The 27,387-nt window shown below is 49.0% G+C and overlaps 1 protein-coding gene across 1 annotated transcript in view; it reads left to right on the forward strand.

Moving 5' to 3' along the window:
• The first annotated feature begins 12,231 nt into the window (after positions 1-12,231).
• CRY2 (cryptochrome circadian regulator 2) overlaps positions 12,232-27,387 on the forward strand; it is a 34,919-nt gene continuing 19,763 nt past the window's right edge. Inside the window, exons 1-4 of the mRNA XM_052652182.1 lie at positions 12,232-12,458; positions 22,362-22,470; positions 24,826-24,968; positions 26,474-26,658. Of these exons, the coding sequence (XP_052508142.1) occupies positions 12,232-12,458; positions 22,362-22,470; positions 24,826-24,968; positions 26,474-26,658 (664 nt within the window). The remainder of the gene's footprint in view (positions 12,459-22,361; positions 22,471-24,825; positions 24,969-26,473; positions 26,659-27,387) is intronic.

The raw sequence follows: 27,387 nt of genomic DNA on the forward strand, positions 1-27,387 counted from the left end.
AGAGTCAATTTTTCCTCCATCCACCCCTTCCCAATCCCAGTAACCTATCCCTGAGAACACAGTTACATCACCTTCCTCAATGTTAACTCCCATTACCTTCTGATGTATGTTTCTGAATCATTTCTTTGTTTTCACAAATTTTCAGACACATGTAAATTTTTTCCAAAAAAAAAAGAGATGGGTTCATCCTGTACCTATTATTTCATAGCTGGCGTTTTTTTAAATTAATTTAAATTAATCTTATCCTCTTTATTAATTTTTATGGAGATAAAATTGACATAATATAAGCCCTTGGCATTTTCTAAAAACTTTGTTGATGCAGTGAGAAACTCTTAGGCTTTGAATTCAGACGGACTTGTGTTTAAACCGCTGCTTCACAGTTCCTACTCAGGTCACTTAACAAGGCACTGAGGTTCTCCAAGCGCACCCCTAACGACTCAGGAGGTAAAGAATCCACCTGCAATGCAGGAGACCCAGGACATGAGGGTTTGATCCCTGGGTCGGGAGGATCCCCTGGAGAAGGAAATGGCAACCCACTCCAGCATTCTTGCCTGAAGAATCCCATGGACAGAGGAGCCTGGCGGGCTCCAGTCCATGGGGTCACAAAGAGTCGGACACGACTGAGCACACACACAACCCCCCAGTCCACTATTGACTGGACCAGTGTCCCAGGCCAATCACCCTTCCTAAGCCAGGATTCAAGAGACACTGGTCAGTCCTCTCTTAGACATAGCCAGAAGTTAGAGCAGGCAGAGAAAACTGGTCTGGAGAGAAAGAAAATGCAGAAAAATCCAAAGAGAGGCAACAAGAGATCACAAGATCTTACAGTGAGAGGGAAGTGGGAAGAGGATGTCTGTCTTTATATCCAGTGGCTTTTTTGAAAAAATAATTTAATTTATTTTTTACCATGCTGGGTCTCTGCTGCAGTGGGGGCTATTCTCTAGGTGCGGCGTGCAGGCTTCTCATTGCAGTGCCTCCTCTTGTTGCAGAGCACAGGCTTTAGGACAAGTGGGCTCCAGCATCGTGGCTCCCTGGCTCTAGCAGGCTCGATAGCGGTGGCTCGAGGGTTTAGCTGCTCCTCAGCACGTGGGGTCTTCCCAGATCAGAGACCGAACCCGTGTCTCCTGCATTGGCAGGTGAGTTATTTACCACTGAACCACCAGGGAAGCCCCTTGGGGGCTTTCTGATGCTTGATTTAATTTCTGATGAAGCAGGATCTGGGTTATGCCCATGGATCCCACAATAGCAGCCAAAAGCCTATTCTTTGTGTGGAGAGAGGTGGTGGGGACGCCACTCCTCCAACAAAGGCTTGTAACTGAGGGCAGCCCAAGCAAGTGGCCTCAGTAATCCATCTCCTCGAAGTCATCATCCCTGCCAGGGCCCTGGAGCGGGATTAGCAGAGACAAGCTCATTAATGAGGTCCTTTTTCTGGTGGCCTAAAGGCATGTGTTTTGTGGCTACTCTTGCTAGCTGGGTTCCTGCCGTGCACAGACCTACAAACACACACCACGCTTCCCTTGTTTGAGCATAAAAAGCAGTTGCTGTTTTCTTGAGCAAAAACCTGTGAAATTTCAGTTTTCATAGAACTAATTTCATAGAACTAAATTTCAAGAACCTATGAAATTAAACAAGGTTATGGCTATGGTTTTCCCAGTGGTCATGTATGGATGTGAGAGTTGGACTCTGAAGAAAGCTGAGCACCGAAGAATTGATGCTTTTGAACTGTGGTGTTGGAGAAGACTCTTGAGAGTCCCTTGGACTGCAAGGAGATCCAACCAGTCCATTCTGAAGGAGATCAGTCCTGGGTGTTCTTTGGAAGGAATGATGCTAAAGCTGAAACTCCAATACTTTGGCCATCTCATGTGAAGAGTTGACTCATTGGAAAAGACTCTGATGCTGGGAGGGATGGGGGGCAGGAGGAGAAGGGGATGACAGAGGATGAGATGGCTGGATGGCATCACCAACTTGATGGACGTGAGTTTGAGTGAACTCCGGGAGTTGGTGATGGACAGGGAGGCCTGGCGTGCTGCGATTCATGGGGCCGCAAAGAGTCGGACACGACTGAGCGACTGAACTGAACTGAACTGAACTGATACCCCTTACTCCCAGTTGCAGTCCTTCCCCTGGTTTTGCTTTCTTACATTTACTCCTTTTGCTCACTGGTGGCTCAAATGGGAAAGAATCTTCCTGCAATGCAGGAATATCTCCCGAAGAACGGACTGGCAACCTGCTCCAGTATTCTTGCCTGGAGAATCCCATGGACGGAAGAGCCTGGCAGGCTATAGTCCAAGGGTTCATAGAGCTGGACACGACTGAGTGACTAATCCTAGGCTGGGGCCTCACCTCTGAGGGCAGCTTTCCTTTGATGAAAGTGACAGAGGTCTAAGTCCCAGGGGATCTGAGCACAGCTGCCAGCCCATCCCCCACCAGCCTCTGGGCCCAGAGTCTTCTGGCCGCACCTCATCTGATCACAGCTCAAACATCCTGTCAGTTCCTGGTCATCTACGACAAAGATTAGAAAAGTACTCATTCATTTCTTTGGCCCTTTGGTCAATGTTATCAAAGTCTCAAGTGGTGAGTCAGCAGGAGGTGAGGCCCAACCCACTCAATGTTGTCCCTTCCTTGGGTTTGACAATTGGTTCAAGCCGCCATGCGTGAGTGCTGCATGCTAAGTCGCTTCAGTGTCCAACTCTCTGCAACCCCATGGACTGTAGCCCACCAGGCTCCTCTGTCCATGGGATTCTCCAGGCAAGAATACTGGAGTGGGTTGCCATTTTCCTCCTCCAGGGGATCTTTCTGACCCAGGAATCGAACCCTTGTCTCCTGAGGCTCCTGCATTGCAGGTGGATTTTTACCACTGAGTCATCAGGGAAGTCCTCAAGCCCCCATAGGATTTAACAACAAGGTGATACTGGTTACTTCCTGCCTCAGGTGATACCTCCTGTGTGTCTGCAGGACAGTCTTCCTCAAGATGATCTTCCTCAACTTCTTTGACCAGCAGAACAGTCTAGGAAGGCTCCTAGGGCAATCTTCAGAGAGCCACTGTTTTTTGTTTGTTTGTTTTTAATAAGTAAAGAATTTTTTAAAGCCAGTTCTCTTTGTATTTTTTGGTTGCACCACCTAGCAGGGAGGTGGCTTAGATGGTAAAGAATCCACCTGCCAACGCAGGAGACCCAGGTTCTATCCCTGCGTTGGGAAGATCCCCTAGAAGAGGAAATGGCAACCCATTCCAGGTATCTTGCCTGGAAAATCCCATGGACAGAGGAGCCTGGCGGGCTCTGGTCCACAGGGCTGCAAAGAGTCAAACACGATGAAGCATGTAACATAGATAGCAGGCAGGACCTTAGTTCCCTGACCAGGGATGGAACCTGCACTCCCTACAGGGGAAGCAAGTCTTAACCACTGGACTGCCAGGGAAGTCCCAGAACCACCATTGTTTATAGGATCTGGGCAGCCACTGGCTGTTTCAACTCCGGACATCCTTAGGAGCAAACACTCTGGGACAAACACAGCCAGAGAGGACAGGGACAAATGCGTGGAATTCTGGACTCACCACACTAGACCCAATCGGAGCCAGCATCCTATCTTCCTAAGCTTCTAAGGGCACTTGGGTTTTCAGATTTGGTTTATAACACAGCTTTCTAAAGGAGTTGTACCAATTTACACTTCCAACAACAGAATATGCGTGTTTTGATGGCTCACATTTTCCCCAAAACACAGTTTTGTCAACTCTTGTAACTTTACCTGTTCTAGAAGGTCGACAGTGGCATCTCACTGTGATTGTTCATATCCTTCCACTGAACTTAGAAAGGTGAACACCTTTTCCTGTGAACATTGGTCCTCTGTATATCCTTTGTCAGGGAGGCAGTGGAAGGTGCCTGTTTCAACAGCTGGATGACTTTCACCTTGGGTTGCCTATCTTTTTTCTCTTTTTTATTTGTAAGAATTTGTTAAATATTATGGATCTGAGCTCTCTAAAAATAAGTATTACAACTATCTTCTCTCATTCTGTAATTTGCCTTTTCACTCTCTAAATAATGCTTTTTTTGATACACAAAACCTAATTTTAATATAGTTCAATTTATCAATCTTTCCTTTATGATTAGCACTTTCCATGTTGTATTAAAGAATTCTTTGTCTTCCCGCAAGGACATAAGGATATTCTCCTATGTAATCTTCTCAAAGCTTTACTGTTTTGCCTTTCATATTAAGCATGTAATCTACTTGGAATTGATTTGTGTGTAGGCCCTGACACAGAGGTCAATTTTCTTTTCTTTTTAACACTAGGATACCCGGTTGACCTGGTGCTTCTCCAGTGGCTCAGACAATAAAGAATCTGCCTGCAATGCAAGAGACAAGAATTCAGTCCCTGGGTCTGAAAGATCCCCTGAAGGAGGGAATGGCAACTGACTCCAGTATTCTTATGTGCATGCTAAGTCACTTCAGTCATGTCCAACTCTTTGCAACCCCATGGACTGTAGCCTGCCAGGGGTCGCAAAGAGTTGGACACAACTGAGCGACTAAAAATGGTTTTTCCTACAATGAAAGTCGCTGAAAGTCGCCCAGTTGGCCCATATTCATCGTGGGAAAAACCATTTTTACTCCACTTTTTTACACAGACATCTTTGTCATAAATAAATACCCACATATGTGAGGGTCTGTTTCTGGATTCTCAATTCTGAGATGTTTATCTTTTTTATCTTGTTCCAATTCCATGTTGCACCTGTTTTACTATTATTATTATTTATCATCATCATCATCATTGTTATCATTATCCCCATTTTACAAGTGAGGAAACTGAGGCCCAGGGAGATTAAGTAACTTGCCCAAGTAGTTTATTAATACTAGTTAACCACAGAGTTGGACATGGAAAAGTCATCTGGCTTTTCAGTCCATCCTCTTAATAAGTTTTACAGCTTCTTAAGCCAAATAGCTCAAATAGCATACATCAAAGTAGGCTTTGAGTGAAGTAGTGAAGCTAAGAATGCTGCAATTGCACAATGCGTTTAACTTAAAAGAAAAGGGTGGCCCCCTAGGGCTCCCAGCTCAGCCTGAAACTGAACCGCTGCTTCTTTCTCAGGCTAACCACTAGAGGGCGAGGGTCACTTAAACTCACTCCCTCCCTCTCTCCTGCTCCTGGTTACCTATCAGTCCAGTTCAGTTCAGTCGCTCAGTCGTGTCCGACTCTTTGCGACCCCATGAATCGCAGCACGCCAGGCCTCCCTGTCCATCCCCGGCTCCCGGAGTTCACCCAAACTGATGTGCATCGAGTCAGTGATGCCATCCAGCCATCTCATCCTCTGTCGTCCCCTTCTCCTCCTGCCCCCAATCCCTCCCAGCATCAGAGTCTTTTCCAATGAGTCAACACTTCGCATGGGGTGGCCAAAGTACTGGAGTTTCAGCTTTAGCATCAGTCCTTCCAAAGAAATCCCAGGACTGATCTCCTTCAGAATGGACTGGTTGGATCTCCTTGCAGTCCAAGGGACTCTCAAGAGTCTTCTCCAACACCACAGTTCAAAAGCATCAATTCTTCGACGCTCAGCTTTCTTCAGAGTCCAACTCTCACATCCATACATGACCACTGGAAAAACAATAGCCTTGACTAGATGGACCTTAGTCGGCAAAGTAATGTCTCTGCTTTTGAATATGCTCTCTAGGTTGGTCATAGCTTTTCTTCCAAGGAGTAAGCGTCTTTTAATTTCATGGCTGCAGTCACCATCTGCAGTGATTTTGGAGCCCCCCAAAATAAAGTCTGACACTGTTTCCACTGTTTCTCCATCTATTTGCCATGAAGTGATGGGACCAGATGCCATGATCTTCGTTTTCTGAATGTTGAGCTTTTTAAGCCAACTTTTTCACTCTCCACTTTCACTTTCATCAAGAGGCTTTTTAGTTCCTCTTCACTCTCTGCCATAAGGATCGTGTCATCTGCATATCTGAGGTTGTTGATATTTCTCCCGGCAATCTTGATTCCAGCTTGTGTTTCTTCCAGTCCAGCATTTCTCATGATGTACTCTGCATAGAAGTTAAATAAGCACAGTGACAATATACAGCCTTGACGTACTCCTTTTCCTATTTGAAACCAGTCTGTTGTTCCATGTCCAGTTCTACCTGTTGCTTCCTGACCTGCATACAGATTTCTCAAGAGGCAGGTTAGGTGGTCTGGTATTTCCATCTCTGAGAATTTGCCACAGTTTATTGTGATCCACACAGTCAAAGGCTTTGGCATAGTCAATAAAGCAGAAATAGATGTTTTTCTGGAACTCTCTTGCTTTTTCCATGATCCAGCGGATGTTGGCTATTTGATCTCTGGTTCCTCTGCCTTTTCTAAAACCAGCTTGAACATCAGGGAGTTCACGGTTCATGTATTGCTGAAGCCTGGCTTGGAGAATTTTGAGCATTACTGTACTAGCATGTGAGATGAATGCAATTGTGCGGTAGTTGGAGCATTCTTTGGCATTGCCTTTCTTTGGGATTGGAATGAAAACTGACTTTTTCCAGCCCTGTGGCCACTGCTGAGTTTTCCAAATGTGCTGGCATATTGAGTGCAGCACTTTCACAGCATCATCTTTCAGGGTTTGAAACAGCTCAACTGGAATTTCATCACCTCCACTAGCTTTGTTCGTAGTGCTGCTTTCTAAGGCCCACTTGACTTCACATTCCAAGATGTCTGGCTCTAGATGAGTGATAACACCATCGTGATTATCTGAGTTGTGAAGATCTTTTTTGTACAGTTCTTCCGTGTATTGTTGCCACCTCTTCTTAATTTCTGCTTCTGTTAGGTCCATACCATTTCTGCGGGTGCCTGCGACCGGCGCACTAAGCGTGGGCGAGAGGAGCTACCCCACATCCGAGGTCAGGGGCAGAAGCCGGGAGGACCCCATGCCCGAAGGGCAGAGGCCAAGAGGAGTTACCCCACGTCCAAGGTCAGGGACAGCGGCCTAGAGTGCCAGGCTGCGATGGCGCAGGAACGGCCGAGAGGAACTACCCCGTGTCCGAGGCCAGGGGCTGCCGGGAGGAGCCACCTCGCATCCGTCCGAGGTCAGGGGCGGCAGCTGGGAGGAGCCACCCCACCCCCGAGGCCACCCCACCCCCGAGGTCTTCTGGGAGGAACAACCCCACGTCCAGAGAGCGGTGGCTGCGCAGGCGCAGGACGGCCTAGAGGAGGTATCCCATGTTGAAGGTCAGGAAGGGAGGCAGTGAGGAGATACCCTTGGTCCAAGGTAAGGAGCAGTGGTTGTGCTTTGCTGGAGCAGCCGTGAAGAGATAACCCACGCCCAAGGTAAGAGAAACCCAAGTAAGATGGTAGGTGTTGCAAGAGGGCATCAGAGGGCAGACACACTGAAACCATACTCACGGAAAACTAGTCAATCTAATCACAGTTAGCCTTGTCTAACTCAATGAAACCAAGCCATGCCCGCGGGGCCACCCAAGATGGGCGGGTCATGGTGGAGAGGTCTGACAGAATGTGGTCCACTGGAGAAGGGAATGGCAAACCACTTCAGTATTCTTGCCTTGAGAACCCCATGAACAGTATGAAAAGACAAAATGATAGGATACCAAAAGAGGAACTCCCCAGGTCAGTAGGTGCCCAACACACTACTGGAGATCAGTGGAGAAATAACTCCAGAAAGAATGAAAGGATGGAGCCAAAGCAAAAACAATACCCAGCTGTGGATGTGACTGGTGATAGAAGCAAGGTCTGATGCTGCAAAGAGCAATATTGCATAGGAACCTGGAATGTCAGGTCCTTGAATCAAGACAAATTGGAAGTGGTCAAACAAGAGATGGCAAGAGTGAACGTCGACATTCTAGGAATCAGCGAACTAAAATGGACTGGAATGGGTGAATTTAACTCAGATGACCATTATATCTACTACTGCGGGCAGGAATCCCTCAGAAGAAATGGAGTAGCCATCATGGTCAACAAAAGAGTCTGAAATGCAGTACTTGGATGCAGTCTCAAAAACGACAGAATGATCTCTGTTCATTTCCAAGGTTACCTTTCAACCAACTGTCAAATAATACAAAGTGTAGTTCTTAGGGAATGTAAAAAACTGCCTAAGCCAATCTCCATGCAAGACTGCTACAAAAAGAGAAAACAGGACTCTGACCTCTGTTTTCTTAAATATTTTTAGCAAAGAAAGAAATTTCCCAATACTTGGCTAATTTGTCTCATTCCTAAACCACTTAGTATAAAAAGTGAAAGTGAAAGTCGCTCAGTTGTGTCTGACTCTTTGAGACCCCATGGACTGTAGCCTGCCAGGCTCCTCTGTCCATGGAGTTTTCGAGACCAGAATACTGGAGTGGGTTGCCATTCCCTTCTCCAGGGGATCTTCCCAACCCAGGGATCTTCCCAACCCAGGGATGGAACCCAGGTCTCCCACATTGCAGGTGAATTCCTTACGACTGAGCCACCAAGGAAGCCCACTTAGTATAAAGTCCCTCCTTAAATCTCTTACTCTTTCTGACCTAAACTAGATTCTTCCGTTCTGCCCTTAGTGGAAACATGGGCTTCCCTGGTGGCTCAGACAATAAAGAATCCACCTGCAATGCAGGAGACCTGGGTTCAATCCCTGGGTTGGGAAGACCCCCTTGGAGAAGGGAATGAATACCCACTCCAGTATTCCAGCCTGGAGAATTCCATGGACAGAGGAGCCTGGCAGGCTACAGTCCACGAGGTTGCAAAGAGTCGGACCCAAATGAGTGAGTTTCACTTTCTTTAGTGGAAACAAGGAGTAACCGTTTGGCATCCACATGGGAACTACTCTTCAGAGACGCTTGTAAATAGCAACGTGTTAATAAATAAACAACAAAATGTATAACTCCGTTCTCTTTTATCTCAAAGATGTAATAACTCAAAAGTACATTTCACCTACTTAGCAATTTACAGACTTCTTTGGTCTCTCTCCAGTTTCTCTATGTCCCTTTTGAACTGCAAAGTCCAAAAGTGGGCTTTGCACTCTGGTATTCCATCCAGTGCCAGATTTACGTCCTGATTCTTGGATATTATCCTGTTATTATACCCAAACAATATGCAATCATTCAATAAGATAATTCATCTTTATCAACTTGAAAATAAAAATAACAAACACAAAGACAATGACATAGCAATATGTTGTTGTTCAGTCACTAAGTCATGTCTGACTCTTTGTGACCCCATGGACTGCAGCACACCAGGCTTCTCTGTCCTTCACCATCTCCCAGAGTCTGCTCAAACTCATGTTCATTGAGTCAGTGATGCCATCCAGTCATCTCATCCTCTGCTGCCTCCTTCTCCTTCTGCCCTCAATCTTTCCCAGCATCAGGATCTTTTCCAATGAGCCGTCTCTTCACATCAGGTGGCCAAAGTATTGGAGCTTCAACTTCAGCCTCAGGCCTGCCAATGAATATTCAGGGTTGATTTCCTTTAGGATTGGCTGGTTTGATCTCCTTGCTGTTCAAGGGACTCTCAAGAATCTTCTCCAGCACCACAGTTTGAAAACATCAGCTCTTTGGTGCTCAGCCTTATGAAACATGTTTAATATTTTGTTCAAAGATGCATGCAACATTGCACCTCTGCTTTGATTAAAGTTGCAGAACTCAGATGTTTATGGACAAAGTCTGGAAGGCTACATGAAGATAAAAATTAATTGATTTGTTTGGGGATCGATGGTGATGACTTCCCTTTTCATTATTGGTATAATTTTGAGGATTTTAAAAAACTGACTAAAATCTTTTATTCACTCAGCAACTTATGGAGCACTCATTATGTGTAAAGACCCAGGGCATGGGTGTTGCAAGGAAAATAAAAGCAGACAGAGATCCTGGTGGTTAGAATAATAGTAGCTAGCTATTATTAAATGCTTACTGTATCCTAATTATTGTATAGGTTAAGAAAGTGGGACACAGAGAGGTCAACTAGTTTACCTAAGATCACTCAGAGCAAAAGCAGAATCAGAATTTGAACATAGTCATTCCAAATGTGTAAGACCTTGGGGTTAACCACACTGCCTTTCATAATAACCTATAAGATAGAAAGAGCCATGGCACTGGAAAACAGTGCTCAATCTTAAAATCACAAAATGAGGAACAGGTTGATATCTTGTGCCTGCTTCCTAGGGAAAGATCATTTATAAGCTATCCTTGTCTGGAAAAAAAAAAAATCCTGGATTCCAGTTGACAGGAAGTACAGGATTAGAGACTGGTATGTTAAATGATTCTCAGAGATGCAGCCAATGAGAACAACCCAGAATGTGGGCTCTCTGCAGGGAAAATGACCCTATTTCCTCAACAAATAAACTGCCAAACTTGCAAGACATGTCAACTAAAAAAGAAAGAAAAAGAGAGAGATAAATGGCGATCATCCAGGCACTCACCAAACATTTATGCACCCACTGCATGTCAGGTACCAAACTAAGTGCTGGGAATACACTGGTGAGCAAGATAAATGCAGTCCCTGCCCTCACAGAGCTCATACTCTATAGAGAAAGCATCATGGGAGTTCAGAGGAGAAGAAGCAAATACCCATCTTTGAGGCTATAGGAAAGAACAATCTCCTTCCACTCTCTGTTCCACTCCTTGTGGAGGCAAAAGGGGCTAGAAGACAGGACACAAAGTCTCAAAAGAAAAGTAATGCTCAACTATGTCTCAATTTAAATATTATATAAATAAATATTTTTTAAAAAAATAACAAAAGGTGGCATCTCATTATTCAGCAAGACTTTGGAGAGAAGATTTAAAAATAACTGGGATAGACCATTAATGTTCCTGGCAACCTAAGATTCTAGTCCCTGTCTAACTTTTACTCAAATAATCCTTGAGCATTAAGTGCCAAGCACTGAGTTAGATCCTGGAAATATAGCTGTAAATGAGCCACAGTCCTTGCCCTCCAGGAGATTATAATCTAATGAGGCAGACAGATGAGAAATTCCAATATCATGTATCAGGCCAGTGATAAAAAGCACAGAGTGAGATGTGCTGTCTACACTGACAGTAAACGACCTCTACCCTGAATAGCATTGCTTTGTTGTTGTTCAGTCGCTAAGGCGTGTCTGACTCTGCAACCCTAAGACTGTAGCCTACCAGGCTCCTCTGTCCAGGGATTTCCCCAGCAAGAATACTGGAGTGGGTTGCCATTTCCTTCTCCAGGGGATCTTCCCAGACCAGATATTGAACCCATGTCTTCTGCATTGCCAAGTGGATTCTCTTTTACTAAGTCACCTGGGAAGCCCTGGTGAAGTCACACTGAGCAGAGACACAGGACAAACTGAAATTAGAAAGGGGGTGGGGTGTGGTATGTGATTCAGGTTTGAGGGAACAGTTTGTACAAAGCCCTGACAATGAGAGAGCCTAGGACTGCAATAACACTGTGGTTTACAGAGTTGTTCCAAGTAATGCTGCTAAATTGCTGGCTATATTGCTAAACTCCTTCATTTCTCATTCCCAAGTTCAGGAAGTGTTCTGAGCACAGGCACACCTAGGGCCAAATTGAGGCAGATTCATTTGATGACCCCCAGAAGCAGAGGGCTCCACGTGTCAATCTCACACAGACTTCAGTTCAGTGCTTTGCACACAGAGGTACCACCGAGTCTACTAAACACAGAACAAAAGGAAAAAATTCATCTGATGGCATCATTACTACCTCAAATCACATCCTCCACGTTTCCAGTCCCTACTCCCAACCCATCTGCTGCTGCACAGCAGGGCACCTCTCCACGCGTCAGTGTGAGGGTATGATCATGCTGCTTGGCTTAAAAGATGCACTCAATAAATAGTGGCTGTAGTAAAATGTTGTAACGTTGTACAGAGTGAGGTAGGTGACGATGCTATCGATGACGATGATGACGTAGGGCAGCCATTTGTTCGTCCTGTTAGTCACTTTCTGGAGTCACAGCAACCCCGCCAGCCCGCACAGCTTCAAGCAAGACGTCTGGGACCCACTGTCCCTCCAGACACCGTCCACGCCCAGACCTCCCTGGGAAGCGCCACTCGCCGTCACCCCATCTCGCCCTAGGGCTCCTCTCCAGAGAGCCCACACATGGCGGGAACGTGAGGGGGCGGGACAAACCGGGGCGCCTCGGAGCCAATCGCCCGGCGAGAGGCACTCAGCCAATAGCAGAGGCGCTCCAGGGTCGTGGGGCGGGGCCCCAGGGAGGAGCCGTGGCGTCATAGGTCACTGGGCGGGCCGGGGGCCAGGCCCGCGGCGCCTATGGGGGCGGGGCGGTGGCGGCCCCAGCAGTCGGGGCGGTGATGGCGGCGGCGGCAGCGGCGGCTCCCTCAGCGGCGGCGGCGGCGGCCCAGGCGCCCGCGCCCCGTGGGGACGGCGCCTCCTCAGTGCACTGGTTCCGCAAGGGGTTGCGGCTCCATGACAACCCGGCTCTGCTGGCGGCCGTGCGCGGGGCGCACTGCGTGCGTTGCGTTTACATCCTCGACCCTTGGTTCGCGGCCTCCTCCTCAGTCGGGATCAACCGATGGAGGTGAGGGGGGCCCCGGGGCGGGGGCGCGGTTCGTGGGCCCGGAGCACGCAGCCTGGCCTCTGGGGCACCCACCCTCAGAAGCGGAGGCTCTGGTCCCAGTCGCCTCTGCCGAAAGACCCCGACCTTAAGGAGGTGCAGCAGGGCGACGGAGCCAAGTGCCCGGAGGGGAGAAGCCGGGACCGGGGAAGCAGTGAGTCCCGGTGGTAGCGGCCTGCGGTCGGGGGGTTAGCCTCAGAAGGGCTAGCCTCTGACACCGCGGGTCCGCACTGGGTGCTGCTCTCTTTGGTTGGTCCTCACGACGTTCCTGTGGGACAGATCATGATCCCCGCTGTACGGGTGAGACTCGAATCCTAGAGAGACAAGCTGACCTGCCCGAGGACTTGCAGCCAGTGAGTGGCAGAATAGGGACTCCTGTCTAGGCATGAACCTGGGGCGGGGTGTGGGTGGGGTGAGGACAGGGAGGGTTCCTGAATTGACAGCACAGCAGATGCCTGCGTTCTTCAAGTAAAGAGCGCATTGCCCAGCTCCTGAAGGTCATCTTTAAGCCCCGGGGTTTTTTAATCCATTTTTTTCATCCATCCTGCCTTCGCTCCACCAAGATCATCCTGTCTCTGGGAGATGTCTAGAGACTCTGGCTTAGCATCAGATAAAGCAAAGTGCCAGGCTCAAGGGCATGTTCAGTTAGAGACACTTTGTCCTGAGCTAGAGAGCAGAGAACAGTGCTTAACCCACTTTGGAGAATTCCCTCAGCAGCTATGGACTCGCCAGGAAAAAAAAAAAAAAAGGAACCAAAAATGTCCCCTCCTTCCTCTTCTTCTCCCAAGATTGATTTTAAAGCACGGATGAGCGATTGTGAATTAGACTTTTATCAGCTGATGTACTGAGATAGGGAGCAGGAAAGCAGTGGTATCGAGGGCCCCTCTTTGATGACACCCAGGAGATGGAGTGGACAGGATCATGGGAAAAGATGAACAGATAGGCAGTGGATGTGCTTTCTCTCTAAGCAGTGTTTGAAACCAAGGGGTTCTGAGACACTGTGTTCCCATCTGTGTGCAACACGCCCTGCAGAAGTCCTCTGGTTTGTTTGCATTTTTCTGGAGGATATTTGCTTGTGGCCTTGTTGCACAAGGGGCAGAGTTATTCCCGGCTCTCCACCATTCTTTCCTTTCCAAGGTGTGTGCCCTGCGAGGAGAGTGAGTGCCCCCAGCAGTGGGTCTATTCAGTGCCCCTCCCGCCCCACTTAATATAATATTGAGAGAACCACTAAAAACAGTCCTCTGGAGAGCCTGCCCACACAGTTTTCAGCTGCTGTATTGCTCTGCCTCTGCTCCAGTTTCTATAGATAGGAGGTTGGGGTTGACAAACACTCTCAAATGACCTGCCATCCCTAGCATGGACTGAGTCTCAGACTCTGCCCCTCTCCCAGTGGCAGCGTGCCAGGCAGAGTAAATAGAATCCAGACTGCTTGCTGGTTGTATTGTCACGAAGGAGGTTCTTCTTTTATTAGGTTTTGGAGGACATTGCATAGGACTGCCTATACTTTTGTGGTAGTGGAGGTCACAGATCAATGACGAAAACTCTGTTGCTGATTAAACTCAGATGCTCGGGTCAAATCCTGAAGTCAGAGGCCATGCAAGAATGCAGATGTTAATGGAGCAATTATTTAATGACTGCCTAATATCTGCCAGGCACTGCTGCTAGGGACACAGCAGTGGACACACAGATGTGGTATCCAGAGCACCCGGAGCCTATGTTTTCGTGGCACAAGACAAGTAACCAGCCTTCCTTTAGTAGAATTGATGCCATGAAATAAATAAAACTGGGGGACATACTAGAGCAGTGGTTCTTAACCTTGCGGCACACAGGAATCATTTAAGGACCTTTAAAAGATGCCTGGGTCCCCTTCTCTCCCAGTTCTATTTCATTGCTCTGGGTTATGGCCTGGGCACTAGGGTCTTTAAAGCTGTCATGTGCAGCAAAGCCAGAGAAGCACTGGCCCGAGAACCCCAGCCTGACAACTTGGGATACGTGTTGCAGCTCATTGGCAAGAAGTGCGATTTGTTTTGGCATCAGACGAGAGGTGAAGTCACCCAAAGTAGATGGAATATGATCATTGCTCTTGGGTTTGGACACAGACGCATTCATACCACCCCCACCATACTCTGCTCCCAGGTTCAGCATGAAGGCAGAACTGCAGGCGGTTTTGTGCATTTTGTTGGGGGTTGGGGGAGAGAGAGAGCCGGACGCACCTCTGCATAACTACAGTAGGTGTAGTCTTCCAGTGGCTGTTTCTGGATCTGGAAGTGACCTGGGAGAACTGTGCCACAGCAGAACATTCTAGCTCTGCAGATACTTCAGTTGCTGCTTCTGAGAAGCCTCCGCGGAAGAGTGGGCTCCAGGCCTTCTGCCAGAGGCCAGGGGGCCACAATCTGTGTCTCTGTTATCCTCCTGCACTTCCTACACTGACTCCCACACTGCGTTCTTCAGCAGATAAATCAGATTAAAATAACCATGAAGGACACTTTCTAAGAGTCAAAATGGACAGAGAAAGGCAGCCGAGAATATGTAGATTTATTAGCGTAGGAGAAGGGCTAGCGCACTCCTTGCCTTGGTGGCAGTGGGAAGTTTATGGCTCATGGTAGCATTTGAACCTCAGGACTCTTTTTTGTCAAGCACTAATTAGCAAAGCCCTGTTCCACTTTCCCCAGCCCTACTTGCCCCAAATTTACTGCATCTGGAAGGACATACTGCAGTGAGAATCAAAAAAAAAAGGGGGGGGCTGTGAACTGCTTCTAGATTCTAAAATGGGTGCTCCAAATAAGCCTCTGCATTTTTTGCTTTTTAAATTACCTTTCTCTCCCTACTACAACTGCGACAGGTGTTGGGCAACAGTTCATTCACCTCAGCCTTTATTTCTGTCATTTTCTCTGGCTCTGTGCTGCACTTGTCGTCAGGAACTTTGGGGACAGGAGGAGTTGGTAGAAATAAAATATCAGCTGAAATTGCTGTTAATAAAAGGTGACCCGGGATGCCTGGTAAGAACAACTCCCTTCCCACTGCTGGGAGCTAAACACGTGTGCACTGTCCATGTTGGGTGATTCTTGCCTGGAGCTTGGCCAGCAAGAAGGAGATTGTAAACTGTGGTCTGCTGGTAGGGAATTTGAGTTTCTCTGTACCCAGCAGAGTCATTTTTATTGTTCTACTGCTGAGAAAATGTTTCCATCTGCCCCAAAGGCGTGAAAACTTTGAACTTCATCTTTCTCTTTGAAGTTAGGGAAGAATAAATATATTTTTATCCAAGTGATACATAGAGATCCATCCCTGCTATGGACTGTGGGTTTGGGTTGTCCTTTTCCATTTGGCCTAAGCACTCTTAATTTTTTTTTTTTTAATTGAAGTATAATGGCTTTACAATGTTGTGTTAGCTTCTGCTTACAACAGCATGAGTCAGCTATCTGTATACATATATCCCTTCCCTCTTGAGCCTCTCTCACACCCCGCTCCCATCCTGCCCCTCTCGGTCATCACAGAGCGCCAGGCTCGTCTCCCTGGGTTATATACAGCAGCTTCTCCCCAGCTATTTTATAGACAGCCCACGTCTATATATCAATCAGTGCTACTCTCTCAGTTCGTCCCATTTCCAGGAGAAATTGTGTGTGTGTGTGCACGTGCTCTCTCAGTCATATCCAACTCTTTGCAGCCCCATGAACCGTAAACTGCCAGGCTCCTCTGTCCATGGAATTTTCCAGGCAAGAATACTAGAGTGGGTTGCTATTTCCTGCTCCAGGGGACCTTCCAGACCCAGGGATTGAACCCTCGGCTCTTGTGTCTCCTGCATTGGCAGCAGCTTCTTTACCACTGCATCACCCGGGCAGCCCTTAGGAGAAGTTAATTTCTATTAATGCCATATGCAGCCAGTTTGGGCCAGCCAACAGTTAATCATCATTACAGTTAAATAACCTTGGCTTGAAACAGAGAGACTTGGTCAAGGGCGATCTGGACCCCAAAAAAGAGTTCATTATCATTTTCCTTCCTCCTATTAATAACAAATAAACAGAAATATTTCTCAACACAGAATCTGCTGTCTCTGGAGAAGTCTTTGCCTGAAGATTTGCCTGTCTTGTTTGGAAAGGCTAGCTCCATGGAGTCCCTGAATTACTGTCCTCTTAGTATTTTTGGAAATCCCAAGTTGGTTTCCTCCGCTGTGCTTCTGACTGCAGGGCACTTACATAATGCAGCTGAGCTGCACATGGCGTCTGATCCAAAGGGTGAGCATGAGCCGCTCACACAGGGCTGTGTGCTCTGAATGTCGGCCGTGTGAGCTCAGCTGGGAGCTGCCAAGGGTGAGCTGCTGCCCAAACACTGCCACCTCCAGTGCCCAGGCCAGTTTTCTCTGGAGTCGTCCCTCATTGGAGTAGAGAGAAACTGGCCACATGGAGAGGAGGGCTCTAGGGGAGCACAAAGGCCCAAGGTTCTCTCTGGTGAAAGAATGTGCCTGCCAACACCAGGGTGCTTTTGCCCAGCAGCAGCACTGCTCCACATTCCTTCTTGGCAGGCCTCTCGGGTGGTGCCCTAGCCGCGGCTGCAGTTTCTCTGCTTGGAGGCTGGGGCTCCTGGAGGTCATTGTGAGACCTCCCTTTCTGGAGAAACCCTCTGCAGGGCTTGACTGGGGGTTGGGGGAGTTGGAAGTAATAGCATTTCTAGAGGGCCAAAACCAGGATCTCAAAGAGAGGAACTTTAGTGAAAACAAACTAGAAGCCAAGGCAGGCAACTTGTCAATAGAAGCTAGAAGTCAAGTTCTGTTTTCTGGGATGGTGCTTCTGAAACGTTAATGTACAAAGCAATCACCAGGGGAGCTTGCTACAAATGCATATTCTGTTTCTGGAGGTCTCGGAGGGAGCCTGAGGTCCTGCATTTTGGCAAGCTTCTGGGTGACTCACAACTGTTTTGATCCCCCTCGAGGAACAAGGATTTGGTAGCAAAGTGTTGGCCTCAGTGTTCAGGAGGTGAGTACTGGTTGAGAGGCATTGGAGCCTGGTGGTTACGAATGCAGACACCAAGCCACACTGTCCAGGTTTGAATTCTGGTTATTCGTTAGGTGAATGATGTTACACAAATTACTTAGTCTCTCTGTGCCTCAGTTGTCCTCAACTGTAAAATGAGAATTAAATGAGCTGATGTATGTAAAGCAGGTAGAATAAAAGCTGTGCGTGCGTGCTCAGTCCTGTCTGACTCTGCACCTGCATGGACTGTACCCCACCAGGCTCCTCTGTCCATGGAATTCTCCAGGCAAGAACACTGGAGTGGTAGCCATTTCCTCCTCCAGGGAGAATAGTACCTGGTTCACTGTAAATGCTCATGAAATGTTAGTTACTGCTCTTACTATTACCATCGTTTGGTTGCTGAGTTCGGAGTCCTGCCTTCTGCTGCCTGCCTTGGCTGTAGACTTCTCTTGTCAGAAAAGGGTTCTCACTGGGTCATCTGTACTTCAGAGGTGCTGCAAGAATCTCTCCTTTTGATCAATGAGGTCTAGAGTCTTCCCTGGTGGTCCAGTGGTTAAGAATCCGCCTTGCAGAGCAAAGAACACACTGTGGGTCAATCCCTCGTTGGAGAACTAAGATCCCACGTGCCATGGAGCAACGAAGTCCAGGGGCTACAGCACTGAGCTTGCTCTCTCTGGAGCCCACACACCACAAGTAGAGGGTCCATGCACTGAAACAAAAGACGGTGCAGTGAAGATCGTGCGGCACCTAAGACCCCTTGCAGCCAAATAAATACATGAGGTCTAGAAATAGAGTCTACAGAAGGCAGCTGGAACCTCGCTTTCACGTGCATGCCAGTCCTGTTTGTAGCTTCAGCGTCCTGTTCAGCCTAGTGGACTGTGAAGGATGCGGGCCCCCAAGTGCAAGGCAGGCACATTTCTGGGAGCCGCAGATGGAGGAGCCTCTGTCTAGAGGTTGTGAAGTCTGAAAGTCGCCAGTTACCCCTAGGCATCCTGCAGGTGGCATGGAAGCAATCTCTCGTATTTCCCTCCTGAGAGGAGGGTGAGGCCTGAGAGGAGGCCAGCGCGAGTGCAGTGCAGTGCGTCACTGTCTCAGCTTTGCTTTTCTAAGGGTGTCAGTGCTCAAAAATAGAAATTCGCAGAGGCGGAGCTCTGGCTCTCAGCCTGTCAGTCTCCCACTGCAGCCTCTCAGAGGGTCCCTGCCTGCTCCTCAGCTAGCACAATGCTTCCGGCTGAGCCCAGGACTCAGCTCGTGCCGGAATGTGGATCTCTGGCATTCACTGCCTGGGAGTGTCATATCGAAGACGTCAGAGGCGGCGGGGGGGCCTGAGAACAGTCGATGCTTCTGTAAGGCTCCCACAGTCAAGGGACTGTGCTGTGCGGCGGAGGATCCCCTGGGTTTCATTGTGCTCAAAGTAAACTCTAGTGACTCCCATTGTTGACGAGGCTGGGTGGGAGACCCCAGGGTAGGTAGCAGGAGGTGGCTGTGAACCAAGCTCACCTGCCAGGGCCTCTTTGCTGCAGAAGAGCAGGTCAGTGGATCACCTGGAGTCTGGTGTGTGTTCGTCATAACACAAGCTTACAAGAATCTCAGCCCCTGGAGCAGTGTCTGATGTGCCGCTAGAAGGCTTAAGGAAGAAAACATGGTTTGAGTCTGACCAACAGTGTCGGGTAGGAACCTGTCCCCAATAACTGTGATCTTCAGCAAATTTATTATCCTCTCTGTAGCTCATTTTCCTCATCTATAAAAAAGGGTAGTATTTTTCTTCAAAATGTGCTGAGAGAATTCAAAAGAAAACACTCTTAGAAAGTATCTCAGGCATATAATAGTACTGATAACATTAGTTGTCTCTAGAGAGGAGCATAAAATTCCCGGGGGTGCAGGAGAAAGAGACTTCTTTTACTGTGTACCCTTTTGTAACTTGAATTTTGAACCACATGAATAGTTAATCTGTTTAAACTGTTAGATGTCATAAAATGTATTGATGGGGACTTACCTGGTGGCCCAGCAGTAAGACTCCATGCTTCCAATGCAGGAGGCACAGATTTGATCCCTGGTCGGAGAAGTAAGATCCCATATGCCCCATGGTGAGCACCCCTCCCCCACCACCGAAAAAGTATTGATGAATTTCTCAGAAAGGTGATCATGCCTAGCTGTTCAGTTCAGTTCAGTCACTCAGTCGTGTCCGACTCTTTGCTACCCCATGGACTGCAGCATGCCAGGCCTGCCTGTCCATCACCAACTCCCAGAGTTTACTCAAACTCCTGTCCATTGAGTCAGTAATACCATCCAACCATCTCATCCTCTGTCATCCCCTTCTCCTCCCACTTTCAATCTTTCCAGCATCAGGGTCTTTTCCAGTGAGTCAGTTCTTTGCATCAGGTGGCCAAACTATTGGAATTTCAACTTCAACATCAGTCCTTTCAATGAATATTCAGTACTGATTTCCTTTAGGATGGACTGGTTGGATCTCCTTGCAGTCCAAGGGACTCTGAAGAACCTTCTCCAACACCACCAAAAGCATCAATTCTTCGGCACTCAGCTTTCTTTATCGTCCAACTCTCACATCCATACATGACCACTGGAAAAACCATAGCCTTAACTAGACAGACCTTTGTTGGCAAAATAATGTCTCTGCTTTTTAATATGCTGTCTAGGTTGGTCATAACTTTTCTTCCAAGGAGTAAGTGTCTTTTAATTTCATGGCTGCAGTGATTTTGGAGCCCCCAAAAATAAAGTCTGTCACCGTTTCCACTGTTCCCCCATCTATTTGCCATGAAGTGATGGGACCAGATGCCATGATCTTCATTTTCTGAATGTTGAGCTTTAAGCCAACTTCTTCACTCTCCTCTTTCACTTTCATCAAGAGGCTCTTTATTTCTTCTTTGCTTTCTGCCATGGGTGGTGTCATTTGCATATCTGAAGTTATTGATATTTCTCTTGAATCCAGCTTGTGCTTCATCTAGCCCCGCATTTCTCATGATGTACTCTGCATATAAGTTAAATAAGCAGGGTGACAATATACAGCCTTGACATACTCCTTTCCCCATTTGGAACAAATCTGTTGTTCCATGTCCAGTTCTAACTGTTGCTTCCTGACCTGCATACAGATTTCTCAAGAGGCAGGTCAGGTGGTCTGGTATTCCCATCTCTTTTGAATTTTCCACAGTTTATTGTGATCCACACAGTCAAAGGCCTTGGCATAGTCAATAAAGCAGAAATAGATGTTTTTCTGGAACTCTCTTGCTTTTTCCATGATCCAGTGGATGTTGGCAGTTTGATCTCTGGTTCCTCTGCCTTTTCTAAAACCAACTTGAACATCTGGACGTTCACAGTTCACGTACTGTTGAAGCCTGGTTTGGAGAATTTTGAGCATTATTTTGCTAGCATGTGAGATGAGTTCATTTGTGCGGTAGTTTGAGCATTCTTTGGCATTGCCTTTCTTTGGGATTGGAATGAAAACTGACCTTTTCCAGTCCTGTGGCCACTGCTGAGTTTTCCAAATTTGCTGGCATATTGAGTGCAATACTTTCATAGCATCATCTTTCAGGATTTGAAATAGCTCAACTGGAATTCCATCACCTTCAGTAGCTTTATTCATAGTGATGCTTTCTAAGGCCCACTTGACTTCACATTCCAGGATGTCTGGCTCTAGGTGAGTGATCACACCATCGTGATTATCTGGGTTGTGAAGATCTTTTTAGTATAGTTCTTCTGTGTATTCTTGCCACCTCTTCTTAATATCTTCTGCTTCTGTTAGGTCCATACCTTTTTTGTCCTTTATTGAGCCCATCTTTGCATGAAATGTTCCTGTGGTATCTCTCATTTTCTTGAAGAGATCTCAAGTCTTTCCCATTCTGTTGTTTTTCTCTGTTTCTTTGCATTGATCGCTGAGGAAGGCTTTCTTATCTCTCCTTGCTAGTATTTGGAACTCTGCATTCAGATGAGTATATCTTTCCTTTTCTCCTTTGCCTAGCTGTGCAGGTAATACATTTTTGTGGTCCTGTAAAGTAAACAGACCGTGAAAGCTCTCAGGCAATGGTCGTTTCCTGTCCCTATCCCACGTTGATCCAGCCCTCAGGCCAGGTGGCTTGTGTTTCTGGAGTCCCACACCCATGGATGCATGGGAGGGAATCCTCCAGACACATACCTTCTCCCTCTTGGGATGAGAACTTGATGGCCAGGGCCCTGGAGAGGCCTGAGGAAGGGGCTACCTGCCAAATGAAACGCTGGGGACCCAGCCCAGGCCATAGGGCCGTGTCAGGAGACACCCACACAGACCAGAGCGTGAGTGCGGAAAGACAAGGAATCTGTCGGACCAGGGTGGATGAGACCTTCCAGGGCAACTGCAGTCTCGTTCCTTTGCTGATGGGACCTCTGCCTACATACCACAGGACTGCCCTTGCTTCTCAGATGGCTCCCCCATCTCTTCTCCCTTGTGCTTCTCACAGCCCCCTAGTGATGGGCAGATAGTTACACCCAGGGCCTGAGGCCAAGAGGGAGTAAGCGACTTGCCTCTGATCGCGAGGAATGGCTCGAGTAGGAGCAGCTCACACTCCCCCAGGTTCTTCTCTTCCCGGGTCTGTACTGAATGCTCTTCTGCATTATTTGGCTTTCTTTCCTTAACAGTTCTATGCGATGGGTACTAACACCAACTGTGTATGACAGATTAGGGGGGGAGAAGCTAAAGGGGTTAAGTAATTACCTAAAGCCACGCAGCTAGTAATGGCAAAGGCAGGATTCAGCGGAGGTGGCCCTGACCCCCCACCACATCACGCCTGGACAAGAACCCAGGAGTACTGTGCTACTGGTTTGGCATAAACAAGGTTCTCGCTGGTTTGTTAGGAAGGAGTGGCTGTTTGTTATGTTACCACCAACAAGGACTCCGTGGCTTCTGCAGGTTCCTGCTTCAGTCTCTGGAAGATTTGGACAGAAGCTTAAGGAAACTGAACTCCCGCCTCTTTGTGGTCCGGGGCCAGCCAGCTGACGTGTTCCCGAGGCTGTTCAAGGTACGTGCGCAGAGTGCGGGACAAGACGGTGGGCGCCTGCTCCCCGTGGACTGAATGAAACGACTTTCGGACTGAGGAAGTGGAGACAGTCAGGGCCGGGCTGACCACTGCTGCTAGGGAAGCTGGGAGCGGATGGAGCTAGTCAGCTGCCCACAGAATGGAAACTGTGTTAAGGAAAACATCAGGGAATCTGGTGTCTTGCTGGAAAGTTCCCAGCTCAGTTCAGACATGGGATGTAGCGACTTATTTCACCCCAGACAACCCTGGCTCCCTTAACTATTTTCCTGGTTCAAGCCAGCAAGGTTTATTAGGGCTCTTCTTGCGCCAGGAGTTGGAGGGTGAGGTTTCCTGTTTATCTAGGGGCATTTCCCCTCTTGCTTTGCTCCTCTTATTGGGAAAAAAAAAATCAGCCTCTTTAAGGGAGTGTCCCTACTTCCTCTGTAAATGATTGACAAAATCTTCATTTCAGTACCACATAGGCCTCTGGTTGCTGTATCAGGTAGCCAGCCCAGTTTCCCCCACAAACCCTTTATAATACACATTTTTAAAGACCCAAACGGGTCTTAAAAAGACAGAAGTGCTCATGAACAGAGGGCTCTAGGACATCAGCACACAATTGTTTCTATGCCTCTCTGCACCCTGCTTCCTTTCCTGTTCTTCCTGGAGGAAAAAGACTAGAGGAAAGACTGAATGTCAAGGCAGGCAGCTGAGTAAATACTTCGGCATTCACTTCACCTCCCCACCTCCCCACACCCCCACACACAGACACACATGCACAAATCACACAGTGCTGGTAAGAGCCAGCATTCGCTGAGGGCTGACTGTGAGTCAAGCGCTGTTCTCAGTATGTGCTCTATGAACATTAATGCCTGTACTCCTTGCCACTGCCCTCAGAGGTAGGTGCTGCTGTCCCTGTCCTGCAGACAGGGAAGCAATAGTTTGACCATGCCTGCGAAGCTCAGAGCAGCAGTCTGGGACCTGAGCCCAGGCTGTGAACCCGGAGTTGTGTTCGTGACCACCTTACCATTAAACACACAGGCCTCTCTTCTCCTGCTGCATTGCCCCACCTCCCAGCACCTCTGAGGCCAGCCCACTGATAGCCCAGAGATACAGACAGAGCGCCATTCTCTGTATATTATTAAGCTTCTGCTACGTGCGCGGCCCCATCCTGGGTCCTAGGATGATGGAGACGGAGGCGACACGATCACCGCTCCCGGCACTCGCACTCCAGTGGAGGAAACGAGCGAGTAGTGGGCAGCTCCCCTGCCATATGGTAACTGCTGTGATGGACAACGGGCAGGTGCCAGAGAGTCTTTCTGGAGAGGGCCAAGGAGGCTTCTTGGAGAAGGTGTCATCTAATAGTGACCCTTTATTATTACTGATAGTTCATAATAGTATGAACTGCTAAGCAGAATACTTGGCTCCTAGTAAGCGCCCAATAAATGTTTAGTGCCAACCTTAACCTTGGACGAGAGAGAAGCAGCTCTGCGCAGGACCCAGAGGCAGCAGGGCAGAGTCGAGGCTGGACTGGCGTGTGCATGGCCAGGACACTATCCCCAAGGGCTCAGGGTTTTCAGGGACCATGGCCAGAGACCTGGGCTGGAACATGGTTCCCTCCTGCTAGCTGCATGCCCTAGGGCTTTCTGTGGGCTCCAGAAAGGGTGCAGCCTTTCACAGGGCCGCTTTCTCCCAGGTTTGCTAGGAAATACAGAGATTTCTACCAGACATGACTAAAGACCTGGAAAAGAATCCCCTTCTTTTAAAATATGTGGCCCCTCTGCTCTGATTTCTCTGACCTCTGGGCCAAGGGCGGCTGCTCCTTTCCCAGCTGTCTGAGAGCTGGAGCCTACTAGCTCTGTTTGCTACTGGCCACAGGAGTGTTGCCATGGAAACCATGAGGCCACTTCTCATAGCACAAGTCTGCCAAGAAAACTAGGCCAGAAGTTTGCAGGGCCCAGAGGAGCTCTGGGAAAGGCTGCTGAGCAGGCAGGAGGTGGCGATCCTCTGCCTCTTTCTGGGACAGGGGGCTCCCCTGGGAGCGTGTATTTATAGCCTCCTGCTGTATTCTTCTCCCACAAGGACACTGGTGGCGCCCAGAGCTGCCCACCTCTCTCCTGATGCCACAGGGACCGCCAGCCTCGGGCTCCACTGGTGAGGGCTGTTGGCCTCTCCTCAGGGGCCTGCCCTCCTCAAACCTCGTGGCCCTCAGATGGTTGGCTTTCTGGTTCAAGTCGTCCGCAGTTTGTTCTGATGGGTCTCCCCACGTGCTTGGTTTCCTCTCACCAGGGAGCTGAGTGCCCACCCAGCTTCCTTCTCCCCAGCAGTGGTGAGCATTACAGATTCTCTCCCCCACAGGAATGGGGGGTGACCCGCCTGACCTTTGAGTATGACTCTGAACCCTTTGGGAAAGAACGGGACGCAGCCATCATGAAGATGGCCAAGGAGGCTGGTGTGGAGGTGGTCACCGAGAACTCGCATACTCTCTATGACCTGGACAAGTAAGAGACGGGTCCCAGGGCTCAGCTCGCCCGTTGTGGGAGTTGGTGGTTTGGGGCCCCGCTGAGCGGAAACTCAGGGAGGTTTAGCAGTAGGGCCCCCTGCCATATGGGGCCTGGCGTTTTCTCGGAGCCGGGGGAGAACAGGTCAGAGTGGGGGCCCGTAGAGCTTACCCGATTTGGGTGCAGAGAGGCTCATTAGGCCCGAGAGATGCAAGCAGGGTGTCCATAGCTCCTCACACGCTCCAGGCCCACCCACCCCACATACTCCTGCTTCCATCCTGCTGCTCAGAAACTGCCCTCTGACCCCAGTGGGGCCCTGTCTGTGGCCCCTCCCGGTAGATCTCTGGTCTCGCAGGCGCAGCTTCTGTTCCCCAGCTGCGTTCCCTGGGCTCCCCTGGCTCTTGGGTTTCCAGGTCTCGCATTTAGATGTTGCCCTGGAGGCTTGAGAGATCGCTGCGGGGCCCTGTGCTTTCAAAGAGGCCAGGAGGAAACCCCCTCCTCCCCTTCCTTCCCCGCCAGGGCTGTCCCTCTTGGGCTGCTGTCGCCACCACGGCTCCCCGCCCGCCTCCCCCAGACCGGTGGTGGCTGCTGGGAGGCTGGGTCACACAGCTCTGCATGTGAGCTGGGCTCCCGGGGGGAGGCGCTGGGTGTGGAGCGCCTCCTTCCGCCACGTGCCGGAAGAGGCGGTGGCGGGAGGCCCTGCCGGGCAGCAGCCAACCTTCTGCCTCTGCTAACGGAGGGGAGGAGAGAGGACCTGAGAGATGGACTCGCCGGCAAGTCCGGGCTTGCTGTCAGCTGCTGCTTGGCCAGCAGGAGCCCCAGGAGTCTGGCTCCCGCCCGTCCGAGGTCATCCTTACATAAACAGCCTCAATTCGCCTCTAAACACTCCTATAGTTTTTCTTCTTATCTGAGTGCAGCTGTGTTTTTGTAAACTGCAAAAAACCCTTTAAGGTTGAGTTGTGACTATGAACCCCGAGCCTCCGATTTAGGGAGGGACAGGCTGTTCCCACCTCTCCGTTCTAGTAACTAGGGCCCAAGGAGAGAATGAATTTCCAACCAAGGAACCCGTTTGCAGCTCTCATCAAAGAACTTCCTGGAGGCTTATGCTGGGGTAGAGACAGTCCACAGGGCGCCCTGGGGCTTGGACAGGCAGGCCAAGGACCGTGAAGGCCAGTGGGGACTTTACTGTGACAAGAGAGATATGGTCAGTCTCTGTCTTTAAGGCGGCTCCACACCGGCACCAGGGAACCTGGAATTGAGGCCCAGCTTTGGCCCTGACTTGCTCCATTACCCGAGGCATCTGCTCCAGCAGTCTGGGCTTCATTTCCCTCTCAGTAACATGGAGATGTAGCCTCCCTTGCCCCCTCCTTTCTCCCTAGGGGTGGGACTCAGAGCGGATGAGGAAGGCCACCCTCCAGGCCTGCGCAGTCTGGGCTCTTCTGGGCGGGCAGGGACCTGAGATGAAGGGCCTCGTGAGTGACGGCAGGCGTCTTTGGGATTCCCAGGATCATTGAGCTGAATGGGCAGAAGCCGCCCCTTACCTACAAGCGCTTTCAGGCCATCATCAGCCGCATGGAGCTGCCCAGGAAGCCCGTGGGCTCCGTGACCAGCCAGCAGATGGAGGGCTGCCAGGCCGAGATCCAGGAGAGCCACGATGAGACCTACGGCGTGCCCTCCCTGGAGGAGCTGGGTGCGTACTCCTGCCCCAGCCCCTCACACTGTCACCTCCTTTTACCTTTTTTTTTTTTTTTTAAACCAGCTTACTTTTTTTTTTCTTTTTTTTGTCAAAGTGATGCATGTCATTGTGGACACTTTAGAAAATACAGAGAGATGAAAGTGGAAATAGCTGTCACAGTTACCTACCACTGATCATTTTATAGCAGTCCTTCTGGTCTTTTTTCCTGTTCGTAGTCACATGTTCAGCTTCTGTTTCTAGTTCATGACTAATTTTATACTTTTACCTCTCAGACGATATAGACATAGCCTGGTGTTGGCATCAGTGGGCTTCTCAATACCGACATAACTGGTATTGCTTCTGATGAAAGGGGCTATGTCAGCCTCTCTCCCCTTCCCCACCTATCACACATTTTTTTTTGATCTGAATGAAGTTAGCCTTTCTCACCTAAAAACCACAGCTGTAGCCAGCTAACCTGCCAGGGCCAGCCATATAAGATTGTTCTCACCTGCCTATGATGAGACATGGCTGAGATGAGGGAGGCAAGGGAAAGGAGAGAAGAGGTCACAGTGGGAAGAAAACCTGCATGACTTAGAAAACATCACTGAGGAAACATTAAGGATTATCTCAGTGACTTCCCTGATAGCTCAGACCGGTAAAGTGTCTGCCTGCAATGCGGGAGACCCAGGTTCGATCCCTAGGTTGGGAAGATCCTCTGGAGAAGGAAATGGCAACCCACTCCAG

This window comes from Budorcas taxicolor, chromosome 15, assembly GCF_023091745.1.
Source record: "Budorcas taxicolor isolate Tak-1 chromosome 15, Takin1.1, whole genome shotgun sequence".
Taxonomy (NCBI): domain Eukaryota; kingdom Metazoa; phylum Chordata; class Mammalia; order Artiodactyla; family Bovidae; genus Budorcas; species Budorcas taxicolor.